At 36.2% G+C, this 17,496-nt stretch overlaps 2 protein-coding genes across 2 annotated transcripts; both read left to right on the top strand.

Annotated features, from left to right (window-relative positions):
• Positions 1-100: 100 nt before the first annotated feature.
• LOC132307533 (transmembrane 9 superfamily member 12) lies at positions 101-3,390 on the top strand. The gene is made up of 2 exons (XM_059805330.1): positions 101-297; positions 987-3,390. The coding sequence occupies exon 2, from the start codon at positions 1,039-1,041 to the stop codon at positions 3,007-3,009; it is 1,971 nt and encodes a 656-aa protein (XP_059661313.1). The 5' UTR covers positions 101-297; positions 987-1,038; the 3' UTR covers positions 3,010-3,390.
• An 858-nt stretch (positions 3,391-4,248) lies between these two features.
• LOC132307532 (uncharacterized) lies at positions 4,249-17,057 on the top strand. The gene is made up of 22 exons (XM_059805328.1): positions 4,249-4,841; positions 5,037-5,597; positions 5,707-5,969; positions 6,074-6,148; positions 6,604-6,738; positions 6,856-6,977; positions 7,401-7,565; positions 9,225-9,330; positions 9,508-9,613; positions 9,718-9,828; positions 11,028-11,191; positions 11,308-11,425; positions 12,309-12,533; positions 13,232-13,422; positions 13,686-13,853; positions 14,033-14,138; positions 14,567-14,704; positions 14,888-15,046; positions 15,531-15,737; positions 16,231-16,425; positions 16,505-16,576; positions 16,667-17,057. Exons 1-22 carry the CDS (start codon positions 4,794-4,796, stop codon positions 16,823-16,825), a joined length of 3,594 nt encoding a protein of 1,197 aa, XP_059661311.1. The 5' UTR covers positions 4,249-4,793; the 3' UTR covers positions 16,826-17,057.
• Positions 17,058-17,496: the final 439 nt, after the last annotated feature.

The following is a 17,496-nucleotide window of genomic DNA, read 5'->3' as shown; positions in this document are numbered from 1 at the left end:
GGATTGGGCCCAAGGACTGGGTAGTAAAAAAAGGTAATTGGGCTCCGATGGGCTCATAACGCACTATAATTTTATACACTATTATTACTATACTTTAATGCTAACTAGAAATCAATAAACCAGAGGATCTAAATCTAACTAGGGTTACTCCATATTCGATCTCACAAATATCAAACCCAAACCAGTCCTCTCTCCAAACGCTCACCATCGTCCTCACCACCGTTAACCCTAATTGACCGATCAAACGACAAACCACAATCAACCAACACTTGTGCTCAGTTTGGAGATCTGCCGTAGGTACGTCTTCAGTATTTCACTCTATTTCTGTATCTATACATGTATCTATATTCGTAGATCTGTATCGACAACACGATCACCAATCCGTTACTGTTGGAATGGAATTTCATTGATTCTTTTCTTTTCAACTTATGGACTTGTACAAGATTCGTTGTTTCCTACTCATCTGTTTGCTATTGTGTGTGATTACTCTGATCTGCCTTTTGTTTTTCTGTTCTCTGGATTTAGATTCTTGGCAGTTGAATTTCTTCATTAATCAATAGATCTCCAATTTAAGTGTCTTTTTTCTGTTACCGGTACTTAAGTTTCTCATTTTTTGGGTATATGATGTATAAATATATGTGCATAGATATGTATAGATGTACACATTTTAGGGGTAGGCTACTACCTGATTTTTATTAATTTCAGGAATGAAGAATTGAATTAAGAGATCAGACTATTTCTTTATCAGTCTTATATCTAATGGTCAATCAATAGATCATTGACCATAGATCTATACTTTGTGACTAGAAACAGTTTCCTTTTCAATAAATTTTTTCACTCTCCCATTGTGTGTGTGTGTGTTTATTGGGGAAGGGATCGGGTTTCTTTCTCATAAATATTAATTGAAGTTGGGAGTGATCAATTATGGATTTGACACTTAATATTTATCTTATTTGGATTTAACATTGAGTGTGTCTTTATTGCAGCATAGATCAAACACAGTCTCTGGGATCTGTTCTGTGTTTTTTTTGTTAACCAATGGCGATCCGAAAGGGGACATACTGGGTGGCTTTCATATATATGGCTCTTTTTTTGCATGCTTGTAATGGGTTTTATCTGCCAGGAAGCTATATGCACACTTACTCAACGGGTGAAGAAATACTTGCCAAAGTTAATTCATTGACATCTATTGAAACTGAGCTTCCCTTTAGCTATTACAGTCTACCTTACTGCAAACCCCTTGGGGGAGTGAAGAAAAGCGCTGAGAATCTAGGTGAACTCCTTATGGGAGATCAGATTGACAATTCTCCCTACCGTTTTCGCATGAACAAGAATGAGACTGTCTTCCTCTGCACTACGAATTCGTTAAGTGAGCATGAGGTAAAGCTGTTGAAGCAGAGAACTCGCGATCTCTATCAAGTAAATATGATTCTGGATAATTTGCCTGCAATGAGGTATGCCAAGCAAAACGGGATTAACATTCACTGGACAGGGTTTCCTGTTGGGTATGCACTGCCCAATAGTGACAAAGATTACATTTTCAATCACCTCAAATTCAAGGTTTTGGTGCATGAGTATGAAGGGACTGGCGTGGAGATAATTGGTACTGGGGAAGAAGGTATGGGTGTAATTTCAGAAGCTGATAAGAAAAAGGCAAATGGGTATGAGATTGTTGGTTTTGAGGTTTTCCCTTGCAGTGTGAAATATGACCCTGAAGTAATGAAGAAGCTCCATATCTATGACAATTTTACAGCTGTAAGCTGTCCAGTGGAGCTTGATAAGTCTCAAATCATAAGGGAGCAAGAGCGAGTATCATTCACTTATGAGGTTGAATTTGTGAAAAGCAATATTAGATGGCCGTCCCGATGGGATGCTTATCTGAAGATGGAAGGTGCCCGTGTCCACTGGTTTTCAATCATGAACTCGTTGATGGTGATCTTTTTCTTAGCTGGTATTGTTTTTGTTATATTTTTAAGGACGGTGAGAAGGGATCTGACGAGGTATGAGGATTTGGACAAAGAAACTCAAGCACAGATGAATGAAGAGCTTTCGGGGTGGAAGCTTGTTGTGGGTGACGTGTTTAGGGAACCAAATTGCACAAAGCTACTTTGTGTGATGGTTGGAGATGGTGTTCAGATTACAGGGATGGCAGTTGTTACTATTGTATTTGCTGCCTTTGGTTTTATGTCACCAGCTTCACGAGGAATGCTGTTGACTGGTATGATTATTCTTTACCTTTTCCTGGGGACAGCTGCTGGTTATGCTGGTGTTCGTCTATGGGCAACTATTAAGGGGAGTTCAGAAGGATGGAGATCAGTTTCTTGGTCAGTTGCATGCTTCTTCCCTGGAATCGTTTTCGTTGTTCTTACTGTATTGAATTTCATTCTTTGGGGCAGCAAGAGTACTGGTGCCATTCCCATTTCCTTGTATTTCATACTCTTATCACTCTGGTTTTGTGTCTCCGTGCCTCTGACCCTTTTGGGAGGATACCTAGGGACAAGAGCTGAGCCTATTCAATACCCCGTGCGAACTAACCAAATCCCTAGGGAGATCCCTGCACGCAAATATCCATCATGGTTTCTTGTTCTTGGTGCTGGAACACTTCCATTTGGGACCCTATTCATTGAACTCTTTTTCATTCTCTCTAGCATCTGGCTCGGAAGGTTCTATTATGTGTTTGGGTTCCTGCTTGTTGTTCTTATATTGTTGGTTACTGTTTGTGCCGAAGTGTCTGTGGTCCTCACCTACATGCATCTGTGTGTGGAGGACTGGCAGTGGTGGTGGAAAGCATTCTTTGCCTCAGGTTCCGTTGCTCTTTATGTGTTCCTATACTCCATCAATTACTTGGTTTTTGACCTTCAGAGTTTGAGTGGGCCTGTGTCTGCCATACTTTATCTTGGTTATTCATTGATCATGGCAGTCGCGATCATGTTGTCCACTGGCACCATTGGCTTCCTTACATCCTTCTACTTCGTACACTACCTTTTCTCATCAGTGAAGATTGATTGAAATATACCTTAGGCGAATATCATTGGTGGATTGCAGACTAATGATGTGTATGTTGAGCAAAAGTTATCTGAGTCCCAACTTTTTTCTATGGCTAAATTTCATTCTGTACACGATCGTGTTGCATCGGCACTGAGATGCCTCGAGGTTATTTGCTAATTGCATTGAAGCCCCATTATATTTTCTGGTTCCTGCTGAGATTAGAGATTTTGATAGTATTGAAGTTGTGATTTAGCTACCTCATTCTCATTGTGTTCTGCATTTTCCTTGTCCTTTTTCCTGTCCTGCCTGTTCATGGACCTGAAAAATAGTTGTAACTGATTGAACTTTCTATCTTTGTATTTCTTTCCATTTATAATTGAAAAGAAAGGTAGATTAAATGTCCATTGGGGTTTTTATTCTTGACTGTTTGTGCTGTCCTTGTATTTGCTTTGAAAATGTTAATACACTTCAAAATTATTGGCATAGACTTGGTATGGCATCGACTCAAGATTCAAAAGGTATGACTCCCACTGGTCCAGCCAGTTATCAAACTGTATTACCCGGACTCTGGCCGGAGGGTACGATGAAGTTCAACTGCCTGCTCTGATACCACATTAACCCCGCATGATTAGAAATGGTGTAAATCAATCTTATTCATTTGAGAACCTAGTTGTTGATTTCTGCAGAGCAAAATACTGCTTACCTTGATTCAAATCATTGCACTGGCCTGGGATAACAGCAGTGAAAAGTATCAAGTCACGAGGTTCATCAACATAACATGATCGTCTAAACAATGTGTGTTGTTGAAAACGCCCATTAGCATTTACAAGAACAGCAGGCTCTGGTTTATAAGAAGAATGAACGGATAAATTTTCTTATACTCTAATGGAGTTGGGATCTAGTGCAGTAATAACATATGGTGCTGTACCCGCAATGCATTGATGTTTACATGTCATCGTGTCGACTGCTATTGCTAACTACTCAAATACATGTCATCGTGTCGACTGCTATCGCTAATTACTCAACATTTGAGTGTCATCGATACGTGTAAGTCATCATAGTTGTCGTCTAAGTGTACGTACATTATATTGGGTGGTTAATCATAAATATATATATATATATATCTAAGTGTACGTACATTATATTGGGTGGTTAATCATAAATATATATATATATATATATATATATATATATATATATTTAAAAATTATTTAAATTGTTTTAAAATTTTCTACTTTAAGATTTTTTCTTAAACAACAATTTATAAAATTAAAGGTAAATTTATATAAGTTTGATGGAGAATATGCCTAATTTGTTTTAATAAGAAAAGACATTAAAATGTATTCAATAAAAAAAGGACAAAAATGGAAAAAAATTGTTCTAGTGGAGTTAAAAACACTTGGAAATATTTTATAAAAAATACGACTTTGTTGTCTTAATAGAATTTTTATCGGACTTAATGGTTCTTATGATTGAAAATTAGGATTAAACTATAATTCTAAAAAAAAAAAAATTAAATAAATAAAGAGAGAGTATTGAAGTTCTCTCTATAATATACAGTAAAAAGCGACTCCCATAGAAAAACCATTTTTGCGGACACTCCACGTGTCTTGTTCTATTCGAATTCGGGCTGTCTAAAATACGTAACAATCAAATGTCAAACTAGCCGTTATCAGTCGGTGACCCCAACCAGCTCCGCACACTTTCTTGTGTCGTCTTCAAGAACCCTTTCCATTCTCAAACACATTCGCTTTTCCGATCTTCTCTTTTCAATCTTTCTCTCTCTCTGAAGTATAAACTTTAAAATGTTCACTGAAGGATTGGATGAAAGTGCAATCAACTGGATCAAACAGGTAACTCCTGAATATTCTATCAAGCTCTGTTTTACTTGTAAAGGATTTCTTTCTCCAGATTCAATTTCTTGTTGTTCCTGATATATCTCGATATACCCACATATATACACACACATATACGGGCATATACATATATTTCTGTTTTCTTTTTTAAGGGTTTCAATCTTGAATGCGATTCGAATTTTTTTCTTGCAGGGATCGGATGTAGAGCAACACCATGCTCGATCTCCGTTAACCGAGAAGTTCGATCATGAATACCCACTTCCAAAATCTCCTCTTGCGTACCATAGTAGTAATTCTTACATGTCTACCCATGTTTTGCCTCCCCTGAAATTCCATTCTAGCCTTCTGGGTCCCCATAACACAGCCACTCTTGGTGTGGATAGTGATGAAGATGACAAGGATGATGAGAGTGTGGCTTCGGGTCCGGATGATCTAGACGAGAATTACTCTGAGGAAGAAGGATTGAGGGATAGTGATACTGATTTTTTGGAAAAGCCTGTTGAACAGTACTATGAAGAAGAAATATTTGGGGCAAGATCGAATACAAAATTGAATCAAAGTAAAGTTGCTAGATCAGAGGGCCGATATGTGTTGAATAGAGGGGATTCAAAGGAGAGTCTTCGGATTGAAGTACCGGAAAATGTAAGAAGATTTACGGATGGTGAATCGGGTTTTAGGGGATGTGCACAGAGAAATGCAGTTCCAGGTGGCAGCTGTCGTGTGCGTGAAAAGGTTCTACTACACAATGCATATGTAAGAATTGACTGCATTATATATTAAAATAATGAAATTTAGAGAGATTAGGAATATCTGTCAGTTTGTTTCTTGATTGTATATGATTTGTTTTGAATGATGACTGCAGGGAACTCCTACTAGTAACTTTATGCCCAATGATGTAGCAGACATGGGAACTCCAAGCGCACCTCCCATTATGGATGTTGAAGGAGAAGGAAATAAGTCTGAAGTCGAAAGAGTGGCAGGAAAGGATTCTGGCAGTTGGGCCGAAATTGAGCAAACTGGCAATGGATTTCGCATGTCAAAAGAATCAGTAGAGGGTTTTCATATTAGTAAAGATGACTTTTCAGATTGCAGAGCTCAATCTCCAAAAAGTGAACTAGGTGAAAGGTAGAATACCTTGTAGGTTTATTCAATTTTGGTGTGTGAAAGCAGTGCCTTGAGTTTTTCTTTGTTCATTTTTCCAAAATATATTGACAGCGTCTATTGTGCAGGGAAAATAAAATGGAAGCACCAGCACCTTATTGGCAAGCCAACTTACTGGATCAATCACCCCATTATAGCACCGGGTATGAACTGTGTGGAATCCATTTTTATAACTCCTTAACTTACAAGGGGTTGACCTCATGTTAACTAGGCAAGAGGTCCTCTTTTCCACCTAATAATGCTTAATCAGAATTTAAGAATATGACTCTCAAGGACTCGATGAATAGGCTCGAATGGCGTAGACTGTAGTTAAGATTAACATTTTAGTGAGTTGAGTTTTTATGCATCAACCAGACTCAACAGTTGTTAGGCAACCTCTATTGATCTAGAGTTTTGTGAACCTCAGAAAAGTTCACTAAATGTGGTTTAGGGATATTATCTATCTGAATGGCAGTCTTTTATTGAATGGTCAGGGTCATTGAAATGGGAATACCATTCGAAAATGGTTGTCTTGATGCTGTACTTCACTTTTAAGTCATATACACACGATAATTTTCTGATCTGAAATATCAATAAGAAAAGAGTTCTCTTCTTGCAGTGGACAATATGCATGGCAGACGCTTATAGCTTATGATGCATGCATTCGCCTATGCTTAAATGCATGGGCGAGAGGCTGCACAGAGGCGCCTGAGTTTTTACATGACGAGTGCTTGGTTCTTCGAAGTGCATTTGGGTATGCTACCTTCTTCTTGTTCCTGTATATTTAATATCTCATTTATGGTTTGTAAGCAGTCCTGATTTAATGCTAGTTTTAAAGTCTAATTGGAAACCATTTCTCTTTCATTCTTAGACTGCACAAATTTTTGTTGCAACCTCGAGGTACACAACTACCAGAAAGGAGCACTGCCAGGAGTACAGAACAAGCATGCCCTCTGAAACCAGAGAAGGTAGTTGGAAAAATTCGGGTGGAAGGTATGGTCTTAATTTGTAATCTAACTGCATTTAGAAATTACCTTATTCTGTATTTCACACTTATTCGTAAGTATGAGCTTAAATTTACTTTTTTATTCAAGATTTATGGGCACTGTTAATGAATTTCATTTTGTCTAAATTACAATTACCCATTTTTTTAAGTATGTTTCTTTGAATTCTTTTAACTGGAGCATTTTTATATTACAGTTATTCATATTTATTTGGTAGCAGTGAGGACTTCAGTTTTTAATGTGGTTCAATTAAAGTGTTGTGGCATTCAAGGGAATGTTTTACAATCATAACGTGGAAAATATCATTCTATATCTTGCTCGACACAATGAACTGATCTGATTTTCATTTCGACGTTAGTTTAACTGTATCTGTGATTATAAATTGTGAAATATAATTGTTGGTTGTTGGCAGTGAAAAAGCTTCGTATAATACCAAGGCGGAAACTTAAGAGCACATTCTCGCAGCGGGGGGCAATCTATATCCAAGTGGGAGCAGAATATGTCCGGCATGTTTCATCACTTGTGAAAAGTGGCATCAATTCTCTTAAAGTAGCCTCATTTGCAATGACATCTGAAGGTTTGTGGTCATTGACATAAAAATTTAGAATCATTTCTTAATCAATCATCCACGTAAACCTAAAGCATTAATCACACCCACTTAAAAGGTTTAAACAATTGTACATTACTGTGGTCACTTAGTGTATAGAAAAAGGCCATTATTTAATGTTGATTCTGTTAACATAAGGTGTTGGGAGGGATGGACCACCCTACCTAACTTCTGACATTATTTGCATAAAGTGGCTGCCCTCATAGTCAAATCCGCACTTTCATCTTTGATAACCATGCATATGCATCCTGTCCACTTACTTTTGCTTATAATACAAAAAGTTCGAGCCATGCAAGGTCAAAATTTGCTTTCCTTTTTTTTCCCCCCATTAAAACGGCTGAGAAATTTTTGTTTTCAATCAAGAGGAAAGAAATATAGGTGTAGTACTGAAATTCACCTGGTTCTTTGAAGTCGTTTAAAAATGGTCAAAACAAACTGAAACGGTCAAAAAAGTTTCTCAATACTGACAGCAATTCCAAGGATTGATAAATGTAGCAATCCATCCTTTTCGAAAGATGGGAACAATTGAAGGATTAAAACATCAAACATATAGGGGATATCTCTATCTTTTCTTCCTTAGAAGAAATGGTTGAAAGGACAAGAACAAGTAGAAAAAAAGAGGAGGTATGAGAAGAGTTTGTAATACTTATCTGTTCGTTAGGAAAGAAAAAAATTAGATGGAAGGAAGAGAAGAAGGGATGAGACACCCTTAGAGAAGAGATTGTGTATTTCTTTCTCTTTGTTTGGTTGGATAGAAGAGAAGAGAATAAGCTCATAATTTACTATGTTTGCTAAGAGAGAAGGAATGAGAAAGTTTTAATTGTTTTTACCATTATATTCAATAACCTTTATACTATTGTAATTTATAAAGGATAGTACTGCAATTTAAAACTTGTATAATTTAGGATAGTATTTAATTTAAAACTTCTATAATAGTCCACTTGTCTTCCCTCCTTTCTTCCATTCATTTTTGGGTGGATGAAAATTTGTAAAGGAGGAAGGATGTGTCATCCTTCCCATTCTCCTTTCTTTCCTTGTATCATCTCTATCGAACAAAGGAAGTTCATTCATTCCTTCCTATTTTCTCTCCACACATCTTCTTTCATTCCTACCAAACACAGCATTAGTTGCTAATTATACTTACAAAAAAAATTACTTAGTTTCTTACTTAGTTGCTAATTATAATAGGCTAATTTACTAGGAGTAATCATTTTACTTAGATCTAATTTACTAGGAGTAATCATTTTACTTAGATTATTTACGTGCATCTAATGTCAAAATGTCTACCTTGTGTTTATAATATAGCAATGAGCTTATTGTGTCAGGATTGTATATTTAGTTATTATAATTATTTATTTCAGAAGGAATTTAATTTTAGAATATTTTATAATTGTTTCGAGTTCATAACAAATTAATCAATATTGTTCGATAACTTATTCACATCCACATATGCTCCTCAATTCCATCATAGTGACTTTATGTTTCCATTTTTTTCCCGTCTCCATTGCGTTTCCAATGCTTCTGTTTCAAGCAAAATAAAACTTCAGTTTCTGAGACCATGTATATGAACTGTAGGCATCCCACTACATTTCTTCATTGGATACTGAAAATATCTTTTCATGTTTGCAGAACCACTATCATGCTTAGTTCACCTAAAGAGTGCTACAGAAGATATTCAAGTCGAACCAGGTTCTGCTATTTCCCTGCGACCTGGAACTGGTGATTACCATGTCTTGTAAGTTGCTAATTCACTTTGACCAATGATGTCCAAGGTGTACCTACTAAATACTAATTTGTGATTCCTTTGTATACTCTATATTTATAAATGATACTTGGTATTCTGTTATCTAATCTATAAGTCTAGACTGTTAATATTAAGGAAGATCTTACAATATCATGTGTGTAATATCAGTTTTCCAGAGAACCATGGAGATGCTCTTTTACTAGAAGTCCAGGATATTAAGAAAACTGTCCAAGGACGAGCTACAATTTTAATCTCATCCTTGATGGAAAATCCTGTACGTAGTAGCATCCTATATATTTTAATGATAGATCACTAATAATTTTGTTATTTCTCGTTACTAATGACATGTTATATGATGCAATTATCCAAACTATGCAGAATGACAGAATTCGGTGGTGGCCTATATATCATGATGACCAAGAATGCGTCGGGAAGGTCCAGCTTTCCATTGGTAGTACAATTACGTGCAATGAAACTACCCACATAAAGGTTTAATTCCACCACCTAACTCAAGAAAGCATTATTATATCCCAAATACTTGGTGTGTGAATTCTTTTCTTCTGCTGAAGATCTAACTTAATCAGATAAGGTGGGCATATATAACTTAGTTGATTTGAAAATATATGCATATGCTCATGTTTTATCAAATTTATTTTGTTAATTTTCTAATGGATTAATTTTTAAGATCTACTATTTTTTTTTATATAAAATTTATCTTGTTATTTTTCTAATTGATTAATTTGAAAAATCTACTATCACTGTTTCACATGATTGTACTATGGTTCAAGAAAAAATAAAAAGATTAGAGTGTAAGAATATTACCTTTTGATGTCTAGCTCAATCATATAGGTGAGTAATATTCAAGTTAATACCGATATGTAATTGTAGAGAACACCTTGAAGCTTCATGCTTGCCCTCCTATAGTATTTTTAAAGCCAATGGGGTAGATTTCTGGTAACCTCTCAAGTTAATTGGTTACCCTTATATATATGAAAGTCTGGTATCTACATGGCGTGAACCCTCTTTGAATAAATCTATGTTTATATTTAATTATATAAAGAAATCATCGACAACTAAAATTCCTTCTCTGGTAGTGAGTCAGCATCAAAAGGTGAGACCTCCGTCCTTGACAATTTCTATATATTATTATATATGTGAGTATATATCATTCCAAATGGCTATACCTGTACTTGTGGTAAGGGGATTCAGGGACATTTCATATAGTGATCTATATGTTGGCTTATGTATGGATGAATTGGATCCGGAGTTATAATCCTTAATTCTTCATTAGCACGGTGTGAAATACTCCATGTCTATGTTACATGGACTCTTCAAAAGTACATGAAATACCCATGTTGGACATACGACAGTTGGACAAGGGTACAAGACACGCGTCCTTCACATTTGGTTGGATATGTACCTAAAAAAGATATCCAATTGTTCTATTATATTATATTATTGCTTCAAAACGAGTCAAACGCCTTTTTTGAACCCTATGTCACATACAAATGTTATGTTATTCCAAATAAATAAACAAATTATATGAATATTTAGCAATGTCGATATCTGAGGATTTGATACATCTGATGCTCAGACCTGTACCTACACCCAAATAAGATAGGTCCCTGCTTAGTTGTACTGCAAATCAGATTCAGAGTCATACTGATTTTTCTTCTAACATATGACAGAGTGGACCTGTTGTGGAGACACTTGCATATGATCTACTGTTGGAGGCTGCTATGCGTGCACAACAATTTCATTCACGCAATTTACGGCTAAATGGACCTTGGAAATGGCTGTTGACCGAATTTGCTGACTATTATGGAGTTTCAGATTCATATACTAAGCTGAGGTACTTGAAGATCATTTTTTTTTTAAGTCGATCTAATTTTCGTTAGTATACTCTTCCCTTTTGTTCCCCCGACAAAATTTTTATTTGCCTTTTTTTATTATTATTATTTTGTATAGATATCTTTCATGTGTGATGAATGTGGCCACTCCCACAAAAGACTGCTTAGAGCTTGTGCACGAGTTGCTTGTACCCATCATAAAGGCCAGGATTGAGAAAAGTTTAACACGACAAGAGGTATGCTGTTACATCCACGATCTTTGTAATCACTTTCAAGCTTCCCTCTGCCTATTAAACAACAGTAGCCCAGGATTGAGAAAATTTTATAAAGATGAGTCAAGCCCCATAAAGTGAGCCCTTTTATTTATTTATTATCTTCTAAATCACCTAAATATGACTTCTGTGCATATTAGATAGTTATTTTTTTTCCAGAAGGTTATAAGGTAGTTAAAATTCACTAAACATGGTAAAATGATGTAGGAAATCACGCATCCGCAAATAAGTAGGCACACCATATACGAACTTGATAGCCAAAATTAAACTAACATAGTGTGAATTTTGTTTTCTTAATATAATAAAGCAGTTAATCTTTGAAAATTTGGTTGGTTGCTCCTTTGGTTTTATGCTGTATCTAGTGTAGAAGGGACCATCACCAAGTCATGAAAAGGAGACGAGTTAGGCCTTCTATTTTTGGGATTTATATAGATATCCATATTTGAAGTCTTTGTATATGTGTTGGTTAGTCTCCAAACTGTCTTGTTAGTTACTTTTTCTCTAGGGAGAGAAATTATTGATGCAATTCTGAGCAACTCAAATATGGAAGTGACACACGTTCAAGGTGGATTGGATATGTGATGACATGGTGTTGCTTCTTGCAATTCTGAGTGCTCCACTAGTGTTGTCATCCAACAAGGACAGGACTTCTCTATAGAAGCGTCCATATTGATTAGGAAAAAGGTAGAGCTTATTACGAAATTAAGACAAAAGTTAGAGTCTGGCTTTTGTTACTAAATTTGTCAACCCTGAGTTCTAATTCTAGCATAAGGTTCCCCTCACAAATAATGTGTTGCTTCATGTTTTCTGCTGCTCCTTACATTTTTTTGTACTTGTTCTCTTGCAGAAAAGTATATTATTAGATTGCGAAACACTGGTTGAGAGAATCTTAGCAAGTGTTTTTGAGAACTACAAGTCACTAGACGAGAACTCTCCTACAGGTTTAGCGAACATCTTTGGTCCAATACCAGAGGCTGCTGCACCAGCTCTGGCTGCTGCCGTGCAAGTATACACGCTTCTTCATGATATACTTGCTCAAGATGCACAGACAATGTTGAAAAACTATTTACAGGTAAACGATATTTACCGGTTACCAGTTTTAAGTGCATAAATATTTTGCATGCAAATTATATGGACATATATGATTATCATAAGGACCGCTATCCCTCATCCAGCCATCCAATTCATAGTATTTTACACTATGCGCTATTGAGATTTAAATCGCTGAAAAGATAATCTTAAATATTTTGCATGCAAATTATATGGACATATATGATTATCATAAGGACCGCTATCCCTCATCCAGCCATCCAATTCATAATATTTTACACCATGCGCTATTCAGCCCCTGGATCCGCACAAACTCTATTGAGATTTAAATCGCTGAAAAGATAATCTTAATGGATCAAAGAAAGAGAAATGCCAGGTGGACAGAAATCCCATGTCAGTATAATTGCTGTATCTTTTTTTTTTTTTTTTTTTTGTTTTTTGAGCTTAGCAGCATTCTAAGTTCCTAACAAATACAGTAGTGTGATTGTGTGAACAAACTGTGTGCATAACGACATTGCTGCAAAGGTAGTTAGTGGTTTGTAGAATGGATTTGTGCACACCTAACATGTTGTTCAACAAATAGAACAGTGTGAAGTGTGAACAATTTTATATAGGAGATGGAAGGGGAAGGATCCAGACGTGAAGACAGAAGGTCCATCATTTACTTTCTTGATATATGATTTTAATATTGGTTGTCTCTGTTTTCGTTCACATGCGTAGACAGCAGCAACAAAGAGGTGCCGGCAGCTCCTGGTAGAGACTGATGAGTTTGTTTCAAGCAACTCTGATGGTTTTCTTATGGACTCCATAACGATATCCACAGCATATTTGAAGATGAAGAACCTGTGTATAAACATAAGCAATGAAATTCAAGCAGATATTAAGATCCATAATCAGCACATACTCCCCAGGTACTGGAGTCTCTATTAACATATTTATCAACTATACAGGCTCAAACTCTCACATTTGACTTTTAAATAATCAATTCTTCCTAGTTGAATTCATGAGATATCACACTGGCAAATTGGGTGATCATCATGGAAACTGTGTTAAATTCTGAAATGCTTACCAGACTTTTCTATTATAAATAAGCACCAATAAAAGTTGATTAACTGTGCTATGAACATTTTAAGATGATGATGCTAAATCTTTTGATGTGTTCCCCTTATTTCAGTTCAATTGACCTGTCAAGTATCACTGCAACGGTTTATAGCAGTCAGTTGTGCAAGAGGCTTAGAGGTTTTCTCACTGCATGGCCACCATCTAGCCCCCTGCCACATGTGAATGAACTTCTGATAGCAACTGCTGATTTTGAAAGGAAGCTCGAGTCATGGAGTATCAGGTTTATGAAAAAGAACTTCACTCAAATCCTCCTTATTACACAGTTGTTCAAACTTCCATATATTTGGAGGGAAAGAATATGTTGGCAATTCATCTTGGCCAGAATATGCTAGAAATACTGTTGGCTATGAAAAAGTTGAAGCTTTCTTTTTGACATTATGATGTTTTTCTATGCTGCAGTCCAGTGCAAGGTGGCGTGGACTCGAGGAACTTGTACCACAATTACATAATGGTGTGGGTACAGGATATGCAACTTAACTTACTTGAACTTTGCAAGGGAGAGAAGGTATTCTCTTTCAAGCATTATGATGCACTGATGCCATTTTAGTCTTCTCCACTCGTTGAAATACTACGGATGTATATACATATAATGTTAACTACCATATACTCTAAAAGCTTATGCTGCTAGAGAGGGTGTAACTTTAATGTTTAAATCCTTCAACACGCCCCTCACATGTAGCCTTCTTTTGGTCCTACACGTGTTTCAATTTAATTATCAGGTGACAGTGAGGTTTGAACACAGGACCTTGCCTGCTCTAATACCATGTTAACTACCATCTACTCTAAAAGCTTTTAGAGTAGACGGTTGTTAACATTTAACAATTCTCTTTCCCACAAGGTTCAATTAGACGCCGTTGTTTAATTCAAGGGCTAGAAACAACTTGGTCCAAATCGGCAATGAAATGTATTCTAATAAGGAACTACTTTTTGCAGGTGCCATGGTCTGGAGTAATCACAAATCATTCTACCTCACCATTTGCAGAGGAAATGTATGAGAAAATCAAAGAAATGCTAACTAATTATGATGTTGTGATCAACCGTTGGCCTCAATACTCGTTGATTTTGGAAAATGTAAGTTCCTGAAAAAAGACCTGATTTTTCATGAAAACTGTATGTACATGCATATATGTATATATTTCATGTTTATATGTCTACATGCATGCTTTTGTATACATGATTCAATTATTGTATTGTTGCCATGTAATTCTTTCAGTTGCTAATGCTTTTCCTTATGCATCATTGATAATTTGGAAGGCTGTTGCAAATGTGGAAAGAGCAATCATAAAAGCTCTGGAAAGGCAGTACAGTGATAACTTGACTCCCTTGAAAGCTAGCATTCCAAAAAGGCTTGGTATGCAAGTTCAGAAGCTGACAAGAAGGCAATCAAATGCAATTCATACCTTTCCTAATCAAGTGAGTGCTACACATGCATACTGTTTAGGATCATTGTATAGATTCTGCAAATAGTTATCTGAGTCGGCCAAAATGAGATGCTGAGAGGTTATAAGATTCCCCAATATACATGGATACTAGATCAAAATTCAGAGTATGGTTGTAACATTCTGGAAATTTTAGTTACTTGAATTAGGATGCAAAAACAGATTCCTGAACACATATATTTGGTGAAATACACATCACCATAGTCAGCAAAATGTGGATGTTGTTGACCAGGGAGCAAAAAAATTGGTGAATTTTATTTATTACTAATCTAGCTTGAAATCTAGACTAAAAATTCTGAAACTTCGAGTAGATTTGACCAATTGATCAGAAAGGTCAAATTTTGGGCTTGCCAGAGTTAGGTAGTTTCAACGAAATCATGATCAAAGCATTCTCCTTTAGTCACATGAAAAAAGAAGAAGTTATTCTCTTACTTTTCCTTTTTGCTTCTCTTTGGCAGTTGGGAACTTTCTTGAACACCATCAAGAGAATCCTCGATGTTCTACACTGTAGAGTTGAGGACATCTTAAAGGCTTGGGCATCCTATCTTCCCGTAGTTGGAGACAAGAAGTCACTTTTCGGGGAGCAGATGAATGGAATTACTGTTCTGTTGAGAACTAAATACAAAAACTACATGCAGGCAACAGTGGTGAAGCTTGTTAACAATGTATGCTCTGCCCACAATCTGATTTTACTTTATATGGATCATTCTTTTAGCAGCACGTCCCTGAGGTCCATTATAAATTAGAAATTGCCATGTTTAAAAATTCCTATTACAAGTCTAATTCCTATTACTAGTGAAGAGTAATATACCTATTGTAATATTTTTATTTTTTGCCATTTTACTAGTGAAATAATATACCTATTGATAGGAATTTACAAGTATATATTATCTAATATACATACTAATGATGAAAATCTACTAGTTAAAAACAAGTCGAATTAACTCAAGGGAGCAATAATAATCAAGCTCAACAAAGCACGTCTAAATTCATTAAACTAGTGGGGAGAACTGGAACAGCATAAATTTATAGCTGGACAAAAGATAGAATAGGAAATATGTTCTTCAAGACAGCATAGTGCATGTCTTTGTGTATTTGTACATTTTTTGGTCCTCTATTATTGTCTATTTCAGTTATACTTTACAAATGACGTTCCAGATGCAAGCAAGTCGGAGCACACGGCTAAAAAGGATCCTGGAGGAAACAAAGGAAGCAGACAGAGAAACGGAAGTCCGCGAAAGGATGCAAATGCTGAGTTCACAACTCGTTGATTCCATATCCAACTTGCATGAAGTGTTTACAAGTCGAATATTTGTTGCAATCTGTCGTGGATTCTGGGACAGAATGGGACAGGTAAAGAGAGAAATATACCCTCCTTTTCATTTCCAATGATGTTTGATTCTGATGTGTTTTACTCATATTATTTTACTAGATTGTACTGAAATTTCTAGAGGGCAGAAAGGAAAATCGTGTATGGTACAATGGATCATATTATGCTCTTGGGGTAAGTGTGTTAGAAACCCAAATCTACGTCAAATTTTGTTTAGACACTTGTGTTTACCTATGGCTGAATTGTTTCTCCTTTGCCTTGTAGATTCTGGATGACACTTTTGCTTCCCAGATGCAGCGATTGTTAGGAAATGCACTGCAGGAGAAAGATATTGAGCCCCCTCGTTCAATAATTGAAGCACGGTCTATTCTTTGCAGAGACACAACAAATGCCACAGATACATCAACTTATTTGTATTTCTAGGGATGCATCTACATCATTGTCGAGAATCAAGCACGTGAGCATAGGAATCTATTAAATAGTTTCAGTTGGGAGTTTTTTTTTTTTGATCTCTAGTAAATATATGTACGTAGTGCCAATTCTTTTGTATGGTAACATTTTTTTCCCTCACCCTCAATAAAATCTCTAAGAGTTCCCAGGAGAAAGGTTTTTTTTATCCTAAAACTGCACTGAAGCTGAACACTTGATTAAAAGTGGTACTATATCTGAAGTTGGAACACAATAAATAAGGCGAAACAACCTAACCAAAACCTAGATTTTCCGCAAAAAAACACAGGTACACTGCTGTCCTACCTTGCACTTCCACAACAACAACCAAGCCTTTTCCCAATTACTTGGGGTTGGTTATATGAATCTCATTTTTCCATTCCGTCCTATTTAAGGCTATAGACTCGGTCAATCCACAGGCTACCATATCTTTGTTTACTAACTCTACCTATGTTAATTTTGGTCTTCCTCTTCCTCCAGTACTACCGTCAATGTGGACTATGGCACTTTTCCCCTAGCACTTCCACCTTTTTTAAATCCCAAGATTATTTTCTGCATCCATAAAAGCACTTCCTCTATCCCCTTCATGAATGAGAACATGTCCTGTTTTTATGCTATTTTCACACTTTTATATGGGCTAAAGATTA

The sequence above is a fragment of the Cornus florida genome, unplaced genomic scaffold, assembly GCF_030987335.1.
Source record: "Cornus florida cultivar Cherokee Brave unplaced genomic scaffold, ASM3098733v1 CherokeeBrave_3.0.0_Hap2_Chr05, whole genome shotgun sequence".
In the NCBI taxonomy this organism is placed as follows: Eukaryota; Viridiplantae; Streptophyta; class Magnoliopsida; order Cornales; family Cornaceae; genus Cornus; species Cornus florida.
Note: the sequence above shows the minus strand (reverse complement) of the source record. Positions and strands in the feature narration are given on the sequence as shown.